The 13,089-nt window shown below is 43.9% G+C and overlaps 1 protein-coding gene across 1 annotated transcript in view; it reads left to right on the top strand.

Moving 5' to 3' along the window:
- The window catches only part of TCERG1L (transcription elongation regulator 1 like), a 266,929-nt gene that overhangs the window by 227,548 nt on the left and 26,292 nt on the right, over nucleotides 1-13,089 (top strand). Inside the window, exon 8 of the mRNA XM_054983441.1 lies at nucleotides 3,024-3,178. Coding sequence (XP_054839416.1) covers nucleotides 3,024-3,178 — 155 coding nt within the window. The remainder of the gene's footprint in view (nucleotides 1-3,023; nucleotides 3,179-13,089) is intronic.

Here is a 13,089-nt window from a genome sequence, read left to right as displayed (position 1 = left end):
GGTAAAAGGTAAAGGTCGTCCCCTGTGCAAACACCAAGTCATTACTGACCCATGGGGGGGATGCCGCAGCACGACATTTTCTAGGCAGACTTTTAACGAGTGGTTTGCCACTGCCTTCCTCGGTCATCTACACCTTACTCCCAGGAAACTGGGTACTCATTTTAGCGACCTCGGAAGGATGGAAGGCTGAGTCAACCTTGAGCTGGCTATCTGAACCTGGCTTCCACCAGGATTGAACTCAGATCATGAGCAGAGCTTGGCCTGCAGTACTGCAACTTACCACTCTGCACCACGGGGCTCATCACCATGGAAAAATGCACATGAAAATTGTTACCTTAGAATATTTGATCTTCATGAAAGATTTGTGAACATAAGCCTGTCGTCTTCTATCCAGTGGATTTTACATTTATATGTAAAATGTTCATAAGTACTCATATTTATCAATTAAGAAATCAGTATAGTGCGATCTGCAAAATGGTCTTATTTGCAGATGGGGAAACATATATGAATAGATATGTATAAAGTCATCTTAATTTTTTCTTTAACTCTTGATTCTCAGAAAAAGGAGATAATCACAGATCTCCTTTCCAATAACTGATAGCTTTGTATTGTGAAAAATACAAGGCAACTAGCAAAACCAGGAGATTTCTGAGCACATGGTAGGTTTAATTTATCTAAGTCTCTAGTTGTGTAAGCTTGACAGGACTGACTAGAATTCAGTCAGTCAATGGATCAAAGGAAGATGAAGAAAAAAAGATTCAGGCTTGAGCATAGGAGGACAGGACAGGCTCCTTGATTACTGATTGGGAAGATCTCTAGAAAGCCATGGTTACGGCTTTCCTTGAGTTTTACTGATGGTAGTAACAAGAGTACTGGCTGGTATTTAATGGTGACACTCAACTTACAGTAGGTGTGCACATGTTTGGTACATAAAACCTTGATATTTTAGGCAAAATGGTTGGTTTAAATCAATTGAATACTGATTTATTCTTCCATTTTTAATATCAAATGGTGGCACACTTTATTGTGTGTGCTTCCACGGCTATGATATTTATAGTATCTTGCCTTCTTGCTCCTAAAGCTTTCTATCAATTTCATGGTGATATACTAGGAGCCAAAGACTGTTCAGTGATGCGCTTACACTTTCTGAGATGATTAACAGTGTTGGTGGTGGAATTAATAGCCATATCACTGAAAAACAGAAAAATCTTAATCTTTTTTCTAAGGTTTATTGCATTCCTTATGAGATGATACTTCAGCTAGAATAGGAAGAGTACATTAGAGAACAATAAGTGTTAATATTTGGAACATGGCCTTTCATGTTTTGTCTGAAATTTTGATTCTAATGGAAGGCAAACCTATGACATATAATATGTATGAAAATATATTGAAAATAACTTATTTCTATAGACTATACTAATAATTTGGGGGATTTTTGTAACCATTTAATTATTCAGCATTTACTGTATGATAATTTCTTCTTCCCTCTACATAAGCTAGGACTTCCAACATTCGTAAGATCTGGTTATAAATCTCATGTTTCTTGCAGTTGTTAGATATCTAAACTTACATTTAATAATCTGGTCACATGTCTCTATCTGAGATCTATTGGATATGAGGAATTTCAGCTGCGTACATACCATATGGACTATTTATGACTAAGGTGTGTTTTTAAAGACATTTCAGGAATTATTTTCAGCTTTTGATCCCAACATTAATTTTGTCATCAAGGTTCCATTGTATAAAATCAGAATTTAAATTCAAAAACTCATTTAGGCATCTAAATCAGATTTTACATTTAATATTGGTTTCATTTTACTCAAGTAGTTCTCTTATTATCTAAATATAAACATGTATGTTATGTATGCTTACGACTAATGTGGTATTTTTCTTGAGACCACAGGCTACTATATAATCTATTAAAAATTCTAATTCTATCAAAGAAGCCATTTCTGATTGCTCTGTACTGAAGAACACAATAGTCATCCCATATTTCAGACGTGTGTATTTCTTCACGGTAGAGGTTCAGAGGTTTTCAAGCCTTGCTTTTCCAAACCGAGACTTTCAGAGAAAGTGATGCCATCAAAGCCATTTTAATGACTCATTATGAAACGATAATTATTAATGTAAAGTTTAATTTTTCAAAGAGGAAATATATCGCAAATAAAGCTAATGCAGTGATGAGAATGATATCCTAATTATAGATATATAAAACAATTCTGAGTAGTAAAGTAATTAACATGACGTTATAGAGACTTTGTTGAATCATGGCAACTTCATCCATCTTTCTCAGAGACAGCTACAAGTAGACTTTGGAGGCCATCCACTGCATAGAATCAATCACATCTGGCCACTGCTTCAGTAGACAAATGATGCAAAACAGCTGGAAGCTCCTATGTCCCAGAGCCTATACACATTTTGAAAGTGAACCCAAAAGATCACCTTTCTTTCTTTCTTTCTTTCTTTCTTTCTTTCTTTCTTTCTTTCTTTCTTTCTTTCTTTCTTTCTTTCTTTCTTTCTTTCTTTCTTTCTTTCTTTCTTGTGTTCACTGGTTGTGAATATGTGTATATGTAGAAAATGTTCTGGTAAATTGGAATGACATTTTATTCATTTACAGAGGGACCATGAAACACCTCATTTCAGAATAATTTATTTGAGTGAGTTTGCTGCAAAGTCAGTGTTCACACACACTTGCAGCCTATTACTACATCTCAGTCTGTCAGGCTTTAAGGAGTAAGAGTTTTTCTTAAGGGCAATTCACTCATCAGAAAACTTGCCCTAAGTTAAAATCAACCCATATCTCTAAGTTTCAACTTTCTAACCACTTAATTGGCAATGCTTTCGTATATGATGGAATCACCTGCAGGAGCATTCACAATGAACTTGTAAAAATGTACAGCAAGCTATGTTTTGGTACAGCTGGTACAGACTTACAGGGAATGCCCATTTAGCTACGTGGTTAGTAACTGTTGCCCCCTAATTGTATTTGAGATTATCTAAGCCTAGTTTATTAATTAAAATAGGTGTATAGTCTGGACTGGAGATGACCGAGTCTTCTTCTTCAACCCTACAATGCAGTTGTCAGTATGGGAGAAACCTGTGGATCTAAAGAATCGTGGTGATATTAACAGAATCATTGAAGACCCACCTCATAAACGCAAACTGGAAACTTCAGCAAGTAACTAATGCTGTGATTATTTTAATCTATTTGAATTCAAATGACATGAAAAAGCTGGTCATTAAATATGCAAAGTAAAATACTGAATGAATGTTTATTGAATGTTGATTTTTGTGTCAGTTCAGGTTGTTATTCTTGGTTGCTGTTAAGTTCTAATATATCATGCACAGACTCAGGGTAGGTAGGGCTGGTATTCTCTTATTACTAGGAGACAACCAACAATTCATTGATTTATATATTCATCCTATTGTTCAAAAGGAAGCAGGCCCTATGGATTTCAGTAGGATTTACTTCCACCAAAATATGATTACAGTTGGTCTATTAGCTGAAACATACCTTGGTAATTTGCCTTTCATGAAGCCACATTTCAAGTGCACATCTTACAAATGCCTCAACATAGCTTGTTTTACCCAAATGTCTAATTCCCCATGTTTCCCAGGGGAGCTGTCCTGTAATAAATTATTATTTAACAGAGCTGTAGGAAACAAATCTCAGAGATCTATCTCATTGGAATAATAGAAGATTTGGCAGAAATGTAGTGACTTCAGTCCCCAAATAGCATTGTTAGTCAATCCTCAGACCCTAGAGATTTTTTAAAAAAATATTCTTTTTTAAGAATCTAGACATTCTTTTAAAAATATTATGACCAAGGTAGAATATTTGCTACTCTTCACTGGCATATTTTAAATTGTCAGAATATATATATGAAAATCAACCCCAGATGAGTTGTAAAAAGGAAGTTTGATCTTGGTGAAATACAGAAAAGAACAAAAACTATGTTGGAATTGTTTTCATAGGTGGTAAGAAAATGTTAAAGCTACAACAAGTTTACTCGAGACTGGCCCTAGATATGTGGGTATCTAGATATATCTAGTTTTTGTCTCCAAATACAGCTAAGACTGGGTACCTTCATGACCCAGCTAAGTTTTTTCCACTGTCTCTTGGACTTTAGCCTCCTTCCCCTACTGCAATCACCTCCCTCCACCTAGCATAACCACTTTGACCCTAAAGTTGGCTAGAGGCAGAAGTAATGGAAATTCAAAGTATTGCAGAATCTCTGAATTCACATGCAGGTTTTCAAAATTTTCAATCATGACCAGGTTCTGGTATTTACATTTTAAAATATTTTTAAAGAAGCGTCAATATCATTTTCTTACAACTTATGAAAACAATTCCAACATAGTTTTTGTTCTCTTCTGTATTTCACCAAGATCAAACTTCCTTTTTACAGTTCATCTAGGGTTGATTTGCATATGAACATTTTGTCTGCATGACATTTAAAAAGCCAAACACATCTCACCACGCCCACGTATAGCCTGCCAGGTGTTTGACAATGCTTTCTGTTTTGCCATTCAAGGTTGGTAGCAAACGTCAATGTATTCATTTCCTCTTGTGTTATTTAGTTAGTCATAATGTGCAAACCTAGTGGAAATCAATCTTTAAGATCCAATATTATGGATCCTAATGTATGGTACCCCAAATGATGGGACCACTGATTAGTTTGGAAAAGAGAAAACTTAAAAACAAATAGAATAAACTAAGAAAATATTTAATTAGTTGCATAAAACATAAAATATATAACATAATGACAACCTCTATTTAGATAAAATAATCAAGAGGGTGACACTAGAACTGTTCCAGTTTTTCCTGGAGGACGGCAATTAACTAGACTAATTTCAATCTGGTTTCTCTGACCAGGTTATGGAATGGCCTTCCACTTATAGAACTCAAACTGTCAAGTGCCTATGCTATTATCTTTTAGGCATCAGGCAAAGTCTGCTCTTTTCACTTGTACTTGTAGTACTTAAACATGGCATATTGATTTTATATCGTGATACTGATTTTATATTGTGCTTTACTATCTGTTCTGCTTTATTGACATCCAGAGGATGGCACCAGTGAGAGACTCACTTTGTAAGTGTGGCCCTTGCTGGCAACATCATAATATTAATGACATCCTTCCCAGTGACATTGCCAGCAAGCCCTGCCCTCTCCAACAGTGAGTCTCCCACTGGTTGCAATCCTGATTTGAAAGTGACATCACTAGCATTCACCCAATACTTCATGGTATAATTATAGAGTTTGGGGCAAATTTAAGAGCATCACCTGAAACAATGATATCATTTCTGTGTTGTGCTATAAGTGACATAACGACATTGAGACAATGATGCTTGCCTCCCAAATACCCTTATATTGTCCTCATTGCCCAGCTGAGCAGCAGGCCAACAGGAGTCAAAGGGAGACCTGGCAAGTCTGATTGTACCTGACCTGTTTCATTAATTTTAATTATATTTCTATTTTATCTTGTAGGTTATTTTAAGAGAAAGGCAGGATAAAAAAAATTGAATAAATAATAGGAATAGTAGCTCAAGAGTAGCTCCGCTGTCTCTGAAAAATCTTTACGGTTTGATAAAACTGACAGAAGATGCAGCCATGGCCAAGTTAGCCTACTGTTGATCAAAGATATATTATGACTATTAATATATACAATTTTCAACCTGGCCCCATCTGAGGATACTTAAATCCAGAAATTGGGCCATGGAAAGACAAGATAGATCTTTCTACAAGTATCAGGTTTAGAGAGAAATCTGAAATTAAAAAAGGAAGGTTAAAACCCTCCAAAATGATAAAAGTAGTTCTTCTAGCTTTAAAAAAAGAAAACCCTTTCAGTGGCCATTGTGGGGATTGCTAGGTAACCACAACAGTATTGCCAGTCTTTGGCCCTTGTTTCTATCAGTAAAATGCAGGAGGAGGAAGAGGGGAATAGGGCTCCCTCAAAGGCTGTTTTGGCTATCACATGACTAGCAGGCTCAGCTGCTTGCTTCTGTTCAGCCCCGCAATAGCCAGAATGTATAGTAGTTAAGAGTAGGGGTGTGCAATTCGGGTTTCCGATTCAGGTAAAGTACCCAAATCGGACCCAATTCACAATGATTCAGAAACCCTTAATCAAATCTTTCCGAAGTGATTTATATCGCTTCAGAAAGCTTCAGGTCAAGGGGTTTAAATGCCCCTTTCCATGCTGCTTTGCAGCGGCACGGAAAAGGGCATTTAAACCCCAGGATCAGCTGCTTGACTGGGAAGATTCCCACCAAGCATCTGATCCAGCCAGTAGGGGTTTAAATGCCCCTTTCTGTGCCACTGCGAAGCATCACAGAAAGGGGCATTTAAACCTGTAGATCAGCTGTTTGGCAGGGAGATCCCGTAGCTGATCTGGGGGGTTAAATGCCCCCTTCTGTGCCACTGACAAGCAGCATGGAAAGGGGCATTTAAACCAGTAGATCAGCTGTTTTGTTACCAGAACTGCTCTTTAATTATAAGGGGGAAATTAGCTTAGCAGTCTGTAACTAAAATTAGCGCGGATCTAACCTATGTTTGCGGAGGTCCCGATTCCAGACACTCTAGTGACAAAGAGGCAGACTACAAATAGGTTCAAACACGTGTATTTACTAATAGTGTGGCGTAAGCCTAAACTTGCACATACACACAATAAAGCGCACAAGACCTAGGGAATACAGAGTAAGAAATACAGAGACTTTTGCATTAGCAGGTTCCCAACGTTGGTGGGGAATACTCACAATCCTGAAGCGAAGCAGAGACACAACAGCGAGGTGGCCCAATGCCAGCACTGAGACCACAGACAGACAGCGAGGGGTTCTGGATAGGATGGCACACGCACCATGCGGTCTGGGAGACCGGCTTAAATACCCTAAAATGTACCCTGGGGCTGGTGCTGTACTTGGTGATTCTCACAGATTAAAACAAAGGTTCTAATGGGTTACTGAATGGCTTGGATGGGCCACTTTGGTAATCAGATTGTGATAAGTGACACCTCAGGAAGAGGGGACAAAAGAGGGAGGGGGAAATCCGAGTGGGCTGAATGGATGTTCAAGCGGAAAGGGCTTGCCGTGATGTCATCAGCTCTGGAATGCGGAGGTTTCTTTGAGATGTATTCTCTAAGTGCTTGGGATGGTCGGCACTTAGTTCCTTCTCTGGGGCGGCTCCTAAGATATGCAGAGTGGGGCGAGGTACTCTCGCTGTGGATGTGGGGTGCCCGCTTCACCGAAATGGCTTCCCAAAGCAGTCGTCTTCCCTGGGTCTTCTGGCTGCCTGAAAACATGGATGCCGGCTGGGCATAGCTGGGGCTGGATAGCAGGCTGCCCGGTAGCGAGGGCAAGCTCGGGGACCGGCCCGTGGGAGGCTTCAGGCGGGAACTGACCAGGGAGCGCCTAGCCAGGCTCGCTGGAGGTTTCCCCGGTGGGCGCCCGGCTGCTAGCAGCGGCTTGGGCCCATATGAGGCAGGCTTCCATGGAGACAGGGGGAACCGCACTTAAAACACAGTCCAAAGCAGGGAACAGGCACGGTCCGTGGCAGATGGCACTGCAGGCACGGGGCACACTGGTAATAAAGTCCAAACACACACTGGGAAGTCCAGGTACAGGTCTGGGCAGGGCTGCCCAGGGAAAGAGTCCTTTGTGCAGTTAACCAAACATGGAGTCAGTGAACTACACAGTCTATTGCAGCAGCAAGGTAATTAACACGCAGGCAGGAAACTGACACGTGTACCAGAACACACACGTGCAGGGCAATCTTTGTGTAGCAGTGAAACAGCGATGCAGGAAACTTTAACACAGTTCATGGCAGGCCTTAAAGCAGGAGAGGGGGCCTACTTGGCAACAGTTTGGTGGGGAGATCCCTGCCAAGCAGCTGATCCAGGCCTTCCTCACCACCCTGCTGGCCGTTGCAGTGGCAGAGGAGGTGATCCGGGTGGCGGAAGAGCCTGCTCCAGCCTTCCCTGACAACCAGCTGGCTGCTGTGGCAGTGGAGGAGGCAGTGTGGGTTGCAGAGGAGCCAGCTCCAGCCTTCCCCACTGCCCTGCTGGCCACTGCAGCAGAGGAGGAGGTGGTACGGGCAGTGGATGAGCCAGCTCTGGCTTTCCCCAACACCCAGCTGACTGCTGCAGTGGTGGAGGTGGTGGTGCCGGCTGCAGAGGAGCTGGCTCCGGCCTTCCCTGCTGCCCAGCTGACCACTACGGTGGTGGAGGTGGCAGCGCAGGCTGTGGAGAAGCCGGCTTTGGTCTTCCCATCCCTCAGCTGGCTGGTGCAGAGGTGGCAGCAGCGTGCCTGCCCACCGCCCAGCTGGGCGTTGCTCCTGTCCCAGTGAGGTAAGTGGGGTGGGGTGAGGGGGTAAGTGGGATGGGTGAGGGGCTAGTGGTGTGTGAGTGGGGGGCTGGGTAAAGCTTCCCCCTCACTACCCAAAGCAGGAAACCCAAATTTTTCCCCGGTGCACACCCCTAGTTAAGAGTTTCAGTACAGTTCAGTATCTGGGAAATCTACACTCTGACATGGAAGCTCACTATTTGACATTCCTCCCTGTTCACTTGCCATTCACTTGCACTCCACTTGATCAAGTAGAGCGCAAGTGAATGGCAAGTGAACAGGGAGGAATACACACGAGTCTGTTCACTTGCCATGCAAGTGTAATTCGTCACTTGTCGCTAGGCTCAAATGTTCAAAAATCCTTTGTTGCTTTAGCAATTCTGTTGTTGTTTTATCAGTTCCTTGTACAGAAAGTGAAAGATGTTGCTAAATTGTGGATTAAACCAATGCAATCCAAAAAAAATCACACAAAATCCTTCCTTCCTTCCTTTCTGCATGAAGATGACTTTTAAGATATTTAAAAACCATGGATAATCATTCTGTGGAGTGGGGTATGTACATGGATAGGCTTTGTTCATTCCTTTAGATTAGTATGTTATGTGGCATGTCAAGTAATGCAGCTTTCGCTTTAGGGATCCCAGGTGCCCAAGGATAGCAAGCAATCTCCCAGTGGTTTGCCTACTAGTGATTTGTGAGAAGTTTCAGGCCATCTCCTGCAGGCACCCCAGGAACACGTGCAACACGTGTATTCCCAGCAGATGCAACAACATCACTTCCAGAAAAGACGTCATTGCAATGGCTGTGGGAGTGCTTCTGCATTTTGCTTGGGGCCCCAAGGGGCTGATTCTCAAAAAGCTGAGTCCTCCCTCCCATTGGTGGGGTATAGAGACCTGGTAACCCTATCTCACCTGCTTGATGGGACACCAATAAAAATGAAATAAAATAAGCAGAAATATGAAACAGAGCTGAAACAAAGCATAAGCAATAACTTGACATGCTAAAAGATGCAGAAATTATGTAGCAGAAGCATATTTACAGCACCTGTCAATACTATACATAGCAGTATAGTCCATAGTCACTATCCATTTACCAAAGCATCTAACTGAACCATTTTGTTGCAGAATAGCTCTATTATCTATTTTTTGAAAAGCTCTCCTGAATCATTTGTTTATTTATTTATTTTATTTTTAACCCGCCCTCCCTGCAAGCAGGCTCAAGGTGAGGTACAACATTGATTAAAATACAACTTAAAATCAATCATAAAAACAGCAACAGATAAAATACTGTACCCATTTCGAGGCAGCCAGCGTGAGAGGACTCTCCATAACCCTTGTAGAGGGAGACCAGTGGAAGGCTTGGCAATGATAGGCTAAAATTAGCCTCCACCATATACCTGGTGGAACATTTCTGTCTTACAGGCCCGCCAAAATGATACAAGATCCTGGTGGGCCCAAGTGTCCTCAGACAGAGAGTTCCACCAGGTTGGAGCCAGGACAGAAAAGGCTCTGGCCCTGGTAGAGGCCAGCCAAGCCTCCCTAGGGCCAGGGACCGCCAGTAGATGTTTTCCGGTTGAACAAAGTGCTCTCTGGGGCACATACAGGGAGAGACAGTCCCTTAGGTATGCCATTCCCAGTTCCGTTTAGGGCTTTATTGGTCAAAACCAATACCTTGAACCGGATCCAGAATTCTACTGGGAGCCAGTGAAGCTGCTGCAAGATAGGTATAATGTGTGTCCTACATGAAGCTCCAGTTAGGACATGTGCAGCAGCATTCTGGACCTGTTGAAGTCTCTGGATCAAGCCCAAGAGCAGCCCTGCATAGAGCCCTGCATAGAGTTACAGTAGTCTAAACTGAAGGTGACCGTTGCCTGGATCACTGTTGTTAGGTCCTGGGCCGAGAGGTAGAGTGCCAGTTGCTGGGCCTGCCGAAGGTGGAAAAGGGCCATCCAAGCCACAGCTGCGATTTGGCCCTTCATAGACAAGGAGGAATCCAGAATCATGCCTAAACTCCTAACCGATCGTACGGGCACAAGTAGTGCCCCCCCCAAAGGTCAAGAGAAGGATCCCTGCCTCCGACAGCCCATAGCCCAAGTACAGGACCTCCATCTTCACGGGATTCAACTTCAGCCTACTCTGTTCCACCCACCCAGACATGGCCTCCAGAGCCCTCAACTGGGTGTCAGGGGCAGAGTCAGGTCGGCCACCCATCAACAGATACAACTGGGTGTCATCTGCATATTGATGACAACCGAGTCCAAAACTCTGCAGTAACTGGATGAGGGGGCGCATATAAATATTGAACAACAGGGGAGAGAGTACTGCCGCCTGTGGGACGCCACACTCCAACGGTTGGCATGTAGATAGTGTCTCCCCCAGCGCCACCCTCTGTCCCCGACTGTGGAGAAAAGAGACAAACCACTGCAAGGCCATCCTACAAATCCCCACATCGGTGAGGCAGTGGGCCAACAACTCATGGTCAACTGTGTCGAACACTGCTGAAAGGTCTAACAAGATGAGCACCACCGACCCGCCCCAATCCAGGTGCCTATGGAGATCATCTGTGAGGGCAACCAACACTGTCTCTTTCCCATGACCTGAACAGAACCCAGACTGGTATGGGTCCAGGACAGAGATCTGTTCTAGGAACACCTGTAGCTGATCCACCACCACTCACTCAATCACCTTTCCCAGTAACAGGAGGTTCGATACCAGGCGGTAACTGGACGGGTCAGTGGGATCCAAAGATGGTTATTTTCAAAAGAGGCCTCACTATGGCTTCCTTTAACTCCCCGGGAAAAACCCTGGAGCTCAATGATGTATTAATAATGATCTCCAATTGGGCCCCCAACCCATCGGCACTGGCTTTCACCAGCCACGACGGACAGAGGTCCAGAGAGCACATAGTGGGCCTCACCAGCCACAGAATCCTGTCCACCTCCTCCCAGGAGACCAGGCTGAGTGATCCAAAAATGGGCCGGAAGATGGCCAAGGGGCCTCCAGTTCCCTTACTGTATCAATCGTGGCCAGCAGATCACGACGGAGGGACGAGATTTTATCTGCAAAAAAGTTCCCAAAAGCCTCACAGCTAATAGCCAAATTTCCAGTTTGACAGTCTCCCTGTGATAAGGAAACCAAGGACTGAACTACCTGGAACAATTTTGCCGGGCATGAGCTTGCAGACGCTATGGAGGCGGCAAAGTATTCCTTCTTTGTTGCCTTCACAGCCACCTCATAAGCTTTCATAAATGCTCTATAAGATGTTCTCACCTCTTCGCCCCAATTCTGCTGCCACACTCGCTCTCGCCGTCTCAGTTCCCACTTCATCAGACATAGCTCCTCTGTATACCAGGGAGCCAGTCTGATGTGGGGACAGAGAAGGTGACGGGGAGCGATTTCGTCGATGGCTTTCAAGAGACGATCATGCCAGTCCCCCACCAACTCATCCAACGAACTGCCAGGGTGCATTGGATCTCACAGGGCATTCTGGAAGCCAATTGGATCCATAAGTCTGCACGGACGAGCATAAATCTGCTCACCGCCCATGCAGGAGGGGGCCGGCACACCTAGATGAGCCCTCAGGACATGGTGGTCCGACCATGGCACCGCTTTAATTGCATCCAGGTCCACCTGAATCCCTGCCCCAAAGATCAAATCTAGCGTGTGGCCCACTTGATGCGTAGGAGCTGAAACAAATTGGGAGAGTCCCAGTGCTGCCATGGAAGACACCAGGTCCAAAGCCTGAGAAGAGATGGCATCATCAACATGGACGTTGAAATCACCCAGGAGTCTGGACCAACAGTCTAGGGTGATCCAACACCCACCCCGACACCACCTCTAACAAGCTCAGCAAGGTAGCTACTGGTGCTCTAGGCAGTCAATACACCAAGTAGATAGCCAAACTCTCCTCAGCATCCCATGCCAGGCCAACACAATCAATACCAGGGATCTTTGGAAGAGGGAGAGTCCTGAAGGAGAAAGACTCTTGAATGAGTATTGCCACCCCACCCACCCCCGACCATCCATCTGGGACTGATGAAGGACCGAGAACCCTGGCGGCGCCAGCTCTTTCAAGGCGACCATCTCGCCCTCCCTCACCCAGGTCTCGGTCACAGACATGAGGTCCATTCCTTCCGCTGCAATGAAATTTTGCAACGTTTTGGTCTTATTATTAATGGACCTGGCATTGCACAACATCAGTGCATAATTCATTTTTGCACTTTGCAGAAAGCAAGGATAATGCTTCCTAACCTGATCAAGCAAACCTTTCCATGAGGTGGGGCCTACTACAGAAAATGTGTGGGGAGGGCAGTTGTTGACTTTGCCCATTTGCAGAGCTGTCATGATGGAGCATAGTGGGAGAGGCAGTCTCATAGATAAGAGGGACTGAGGCCATGAAGGGCTTTGTATGTGATAGTCAATAACTTGAACTGAGCCCAGTAATGGATGGGCAGCCAATGGAGTGACTCCAGGATGGGAGTAATATATATGAGTCACCTAGCGTCTAATAACTGTGCTGCATCATTTTGCACTAACTGGAGTCTCTGAATTGACTTTGAGGACAGACCTGTGTAGAGTATATTTCAATTGTCTAGTTTCTGTGATACCATGACTTGAATCCAGGTAGACAGATTGGTTGTGTCAAGGCAGGCCAGCTTGCAGGGTAGACGGAATCAGTTTCAATTTGTTCATTTTCATCCATTTGACCACAGCTGTCTGGTAGTGAAGACCACTACTGTATCACCAGGGGATTTGAACA

Source organism: Eublepharis macularius, chromosome 6 (genome assembly GCF_028583425.1).
Source record: "Eublepharis macularius isolate TG4126 chromosome 6, MPM_Emac_v1.0, whole genome shotgun sequence".
Lineage (NCBI taxonomy): Eukaryota > Metazoa > Chordata > Lepidosauria > Squamata > Eublepharidae > Eublepharis > Eublepharis macularius.
This window is presented reverse-complemented; position numbering and strand designations above follow the sequence as displayed.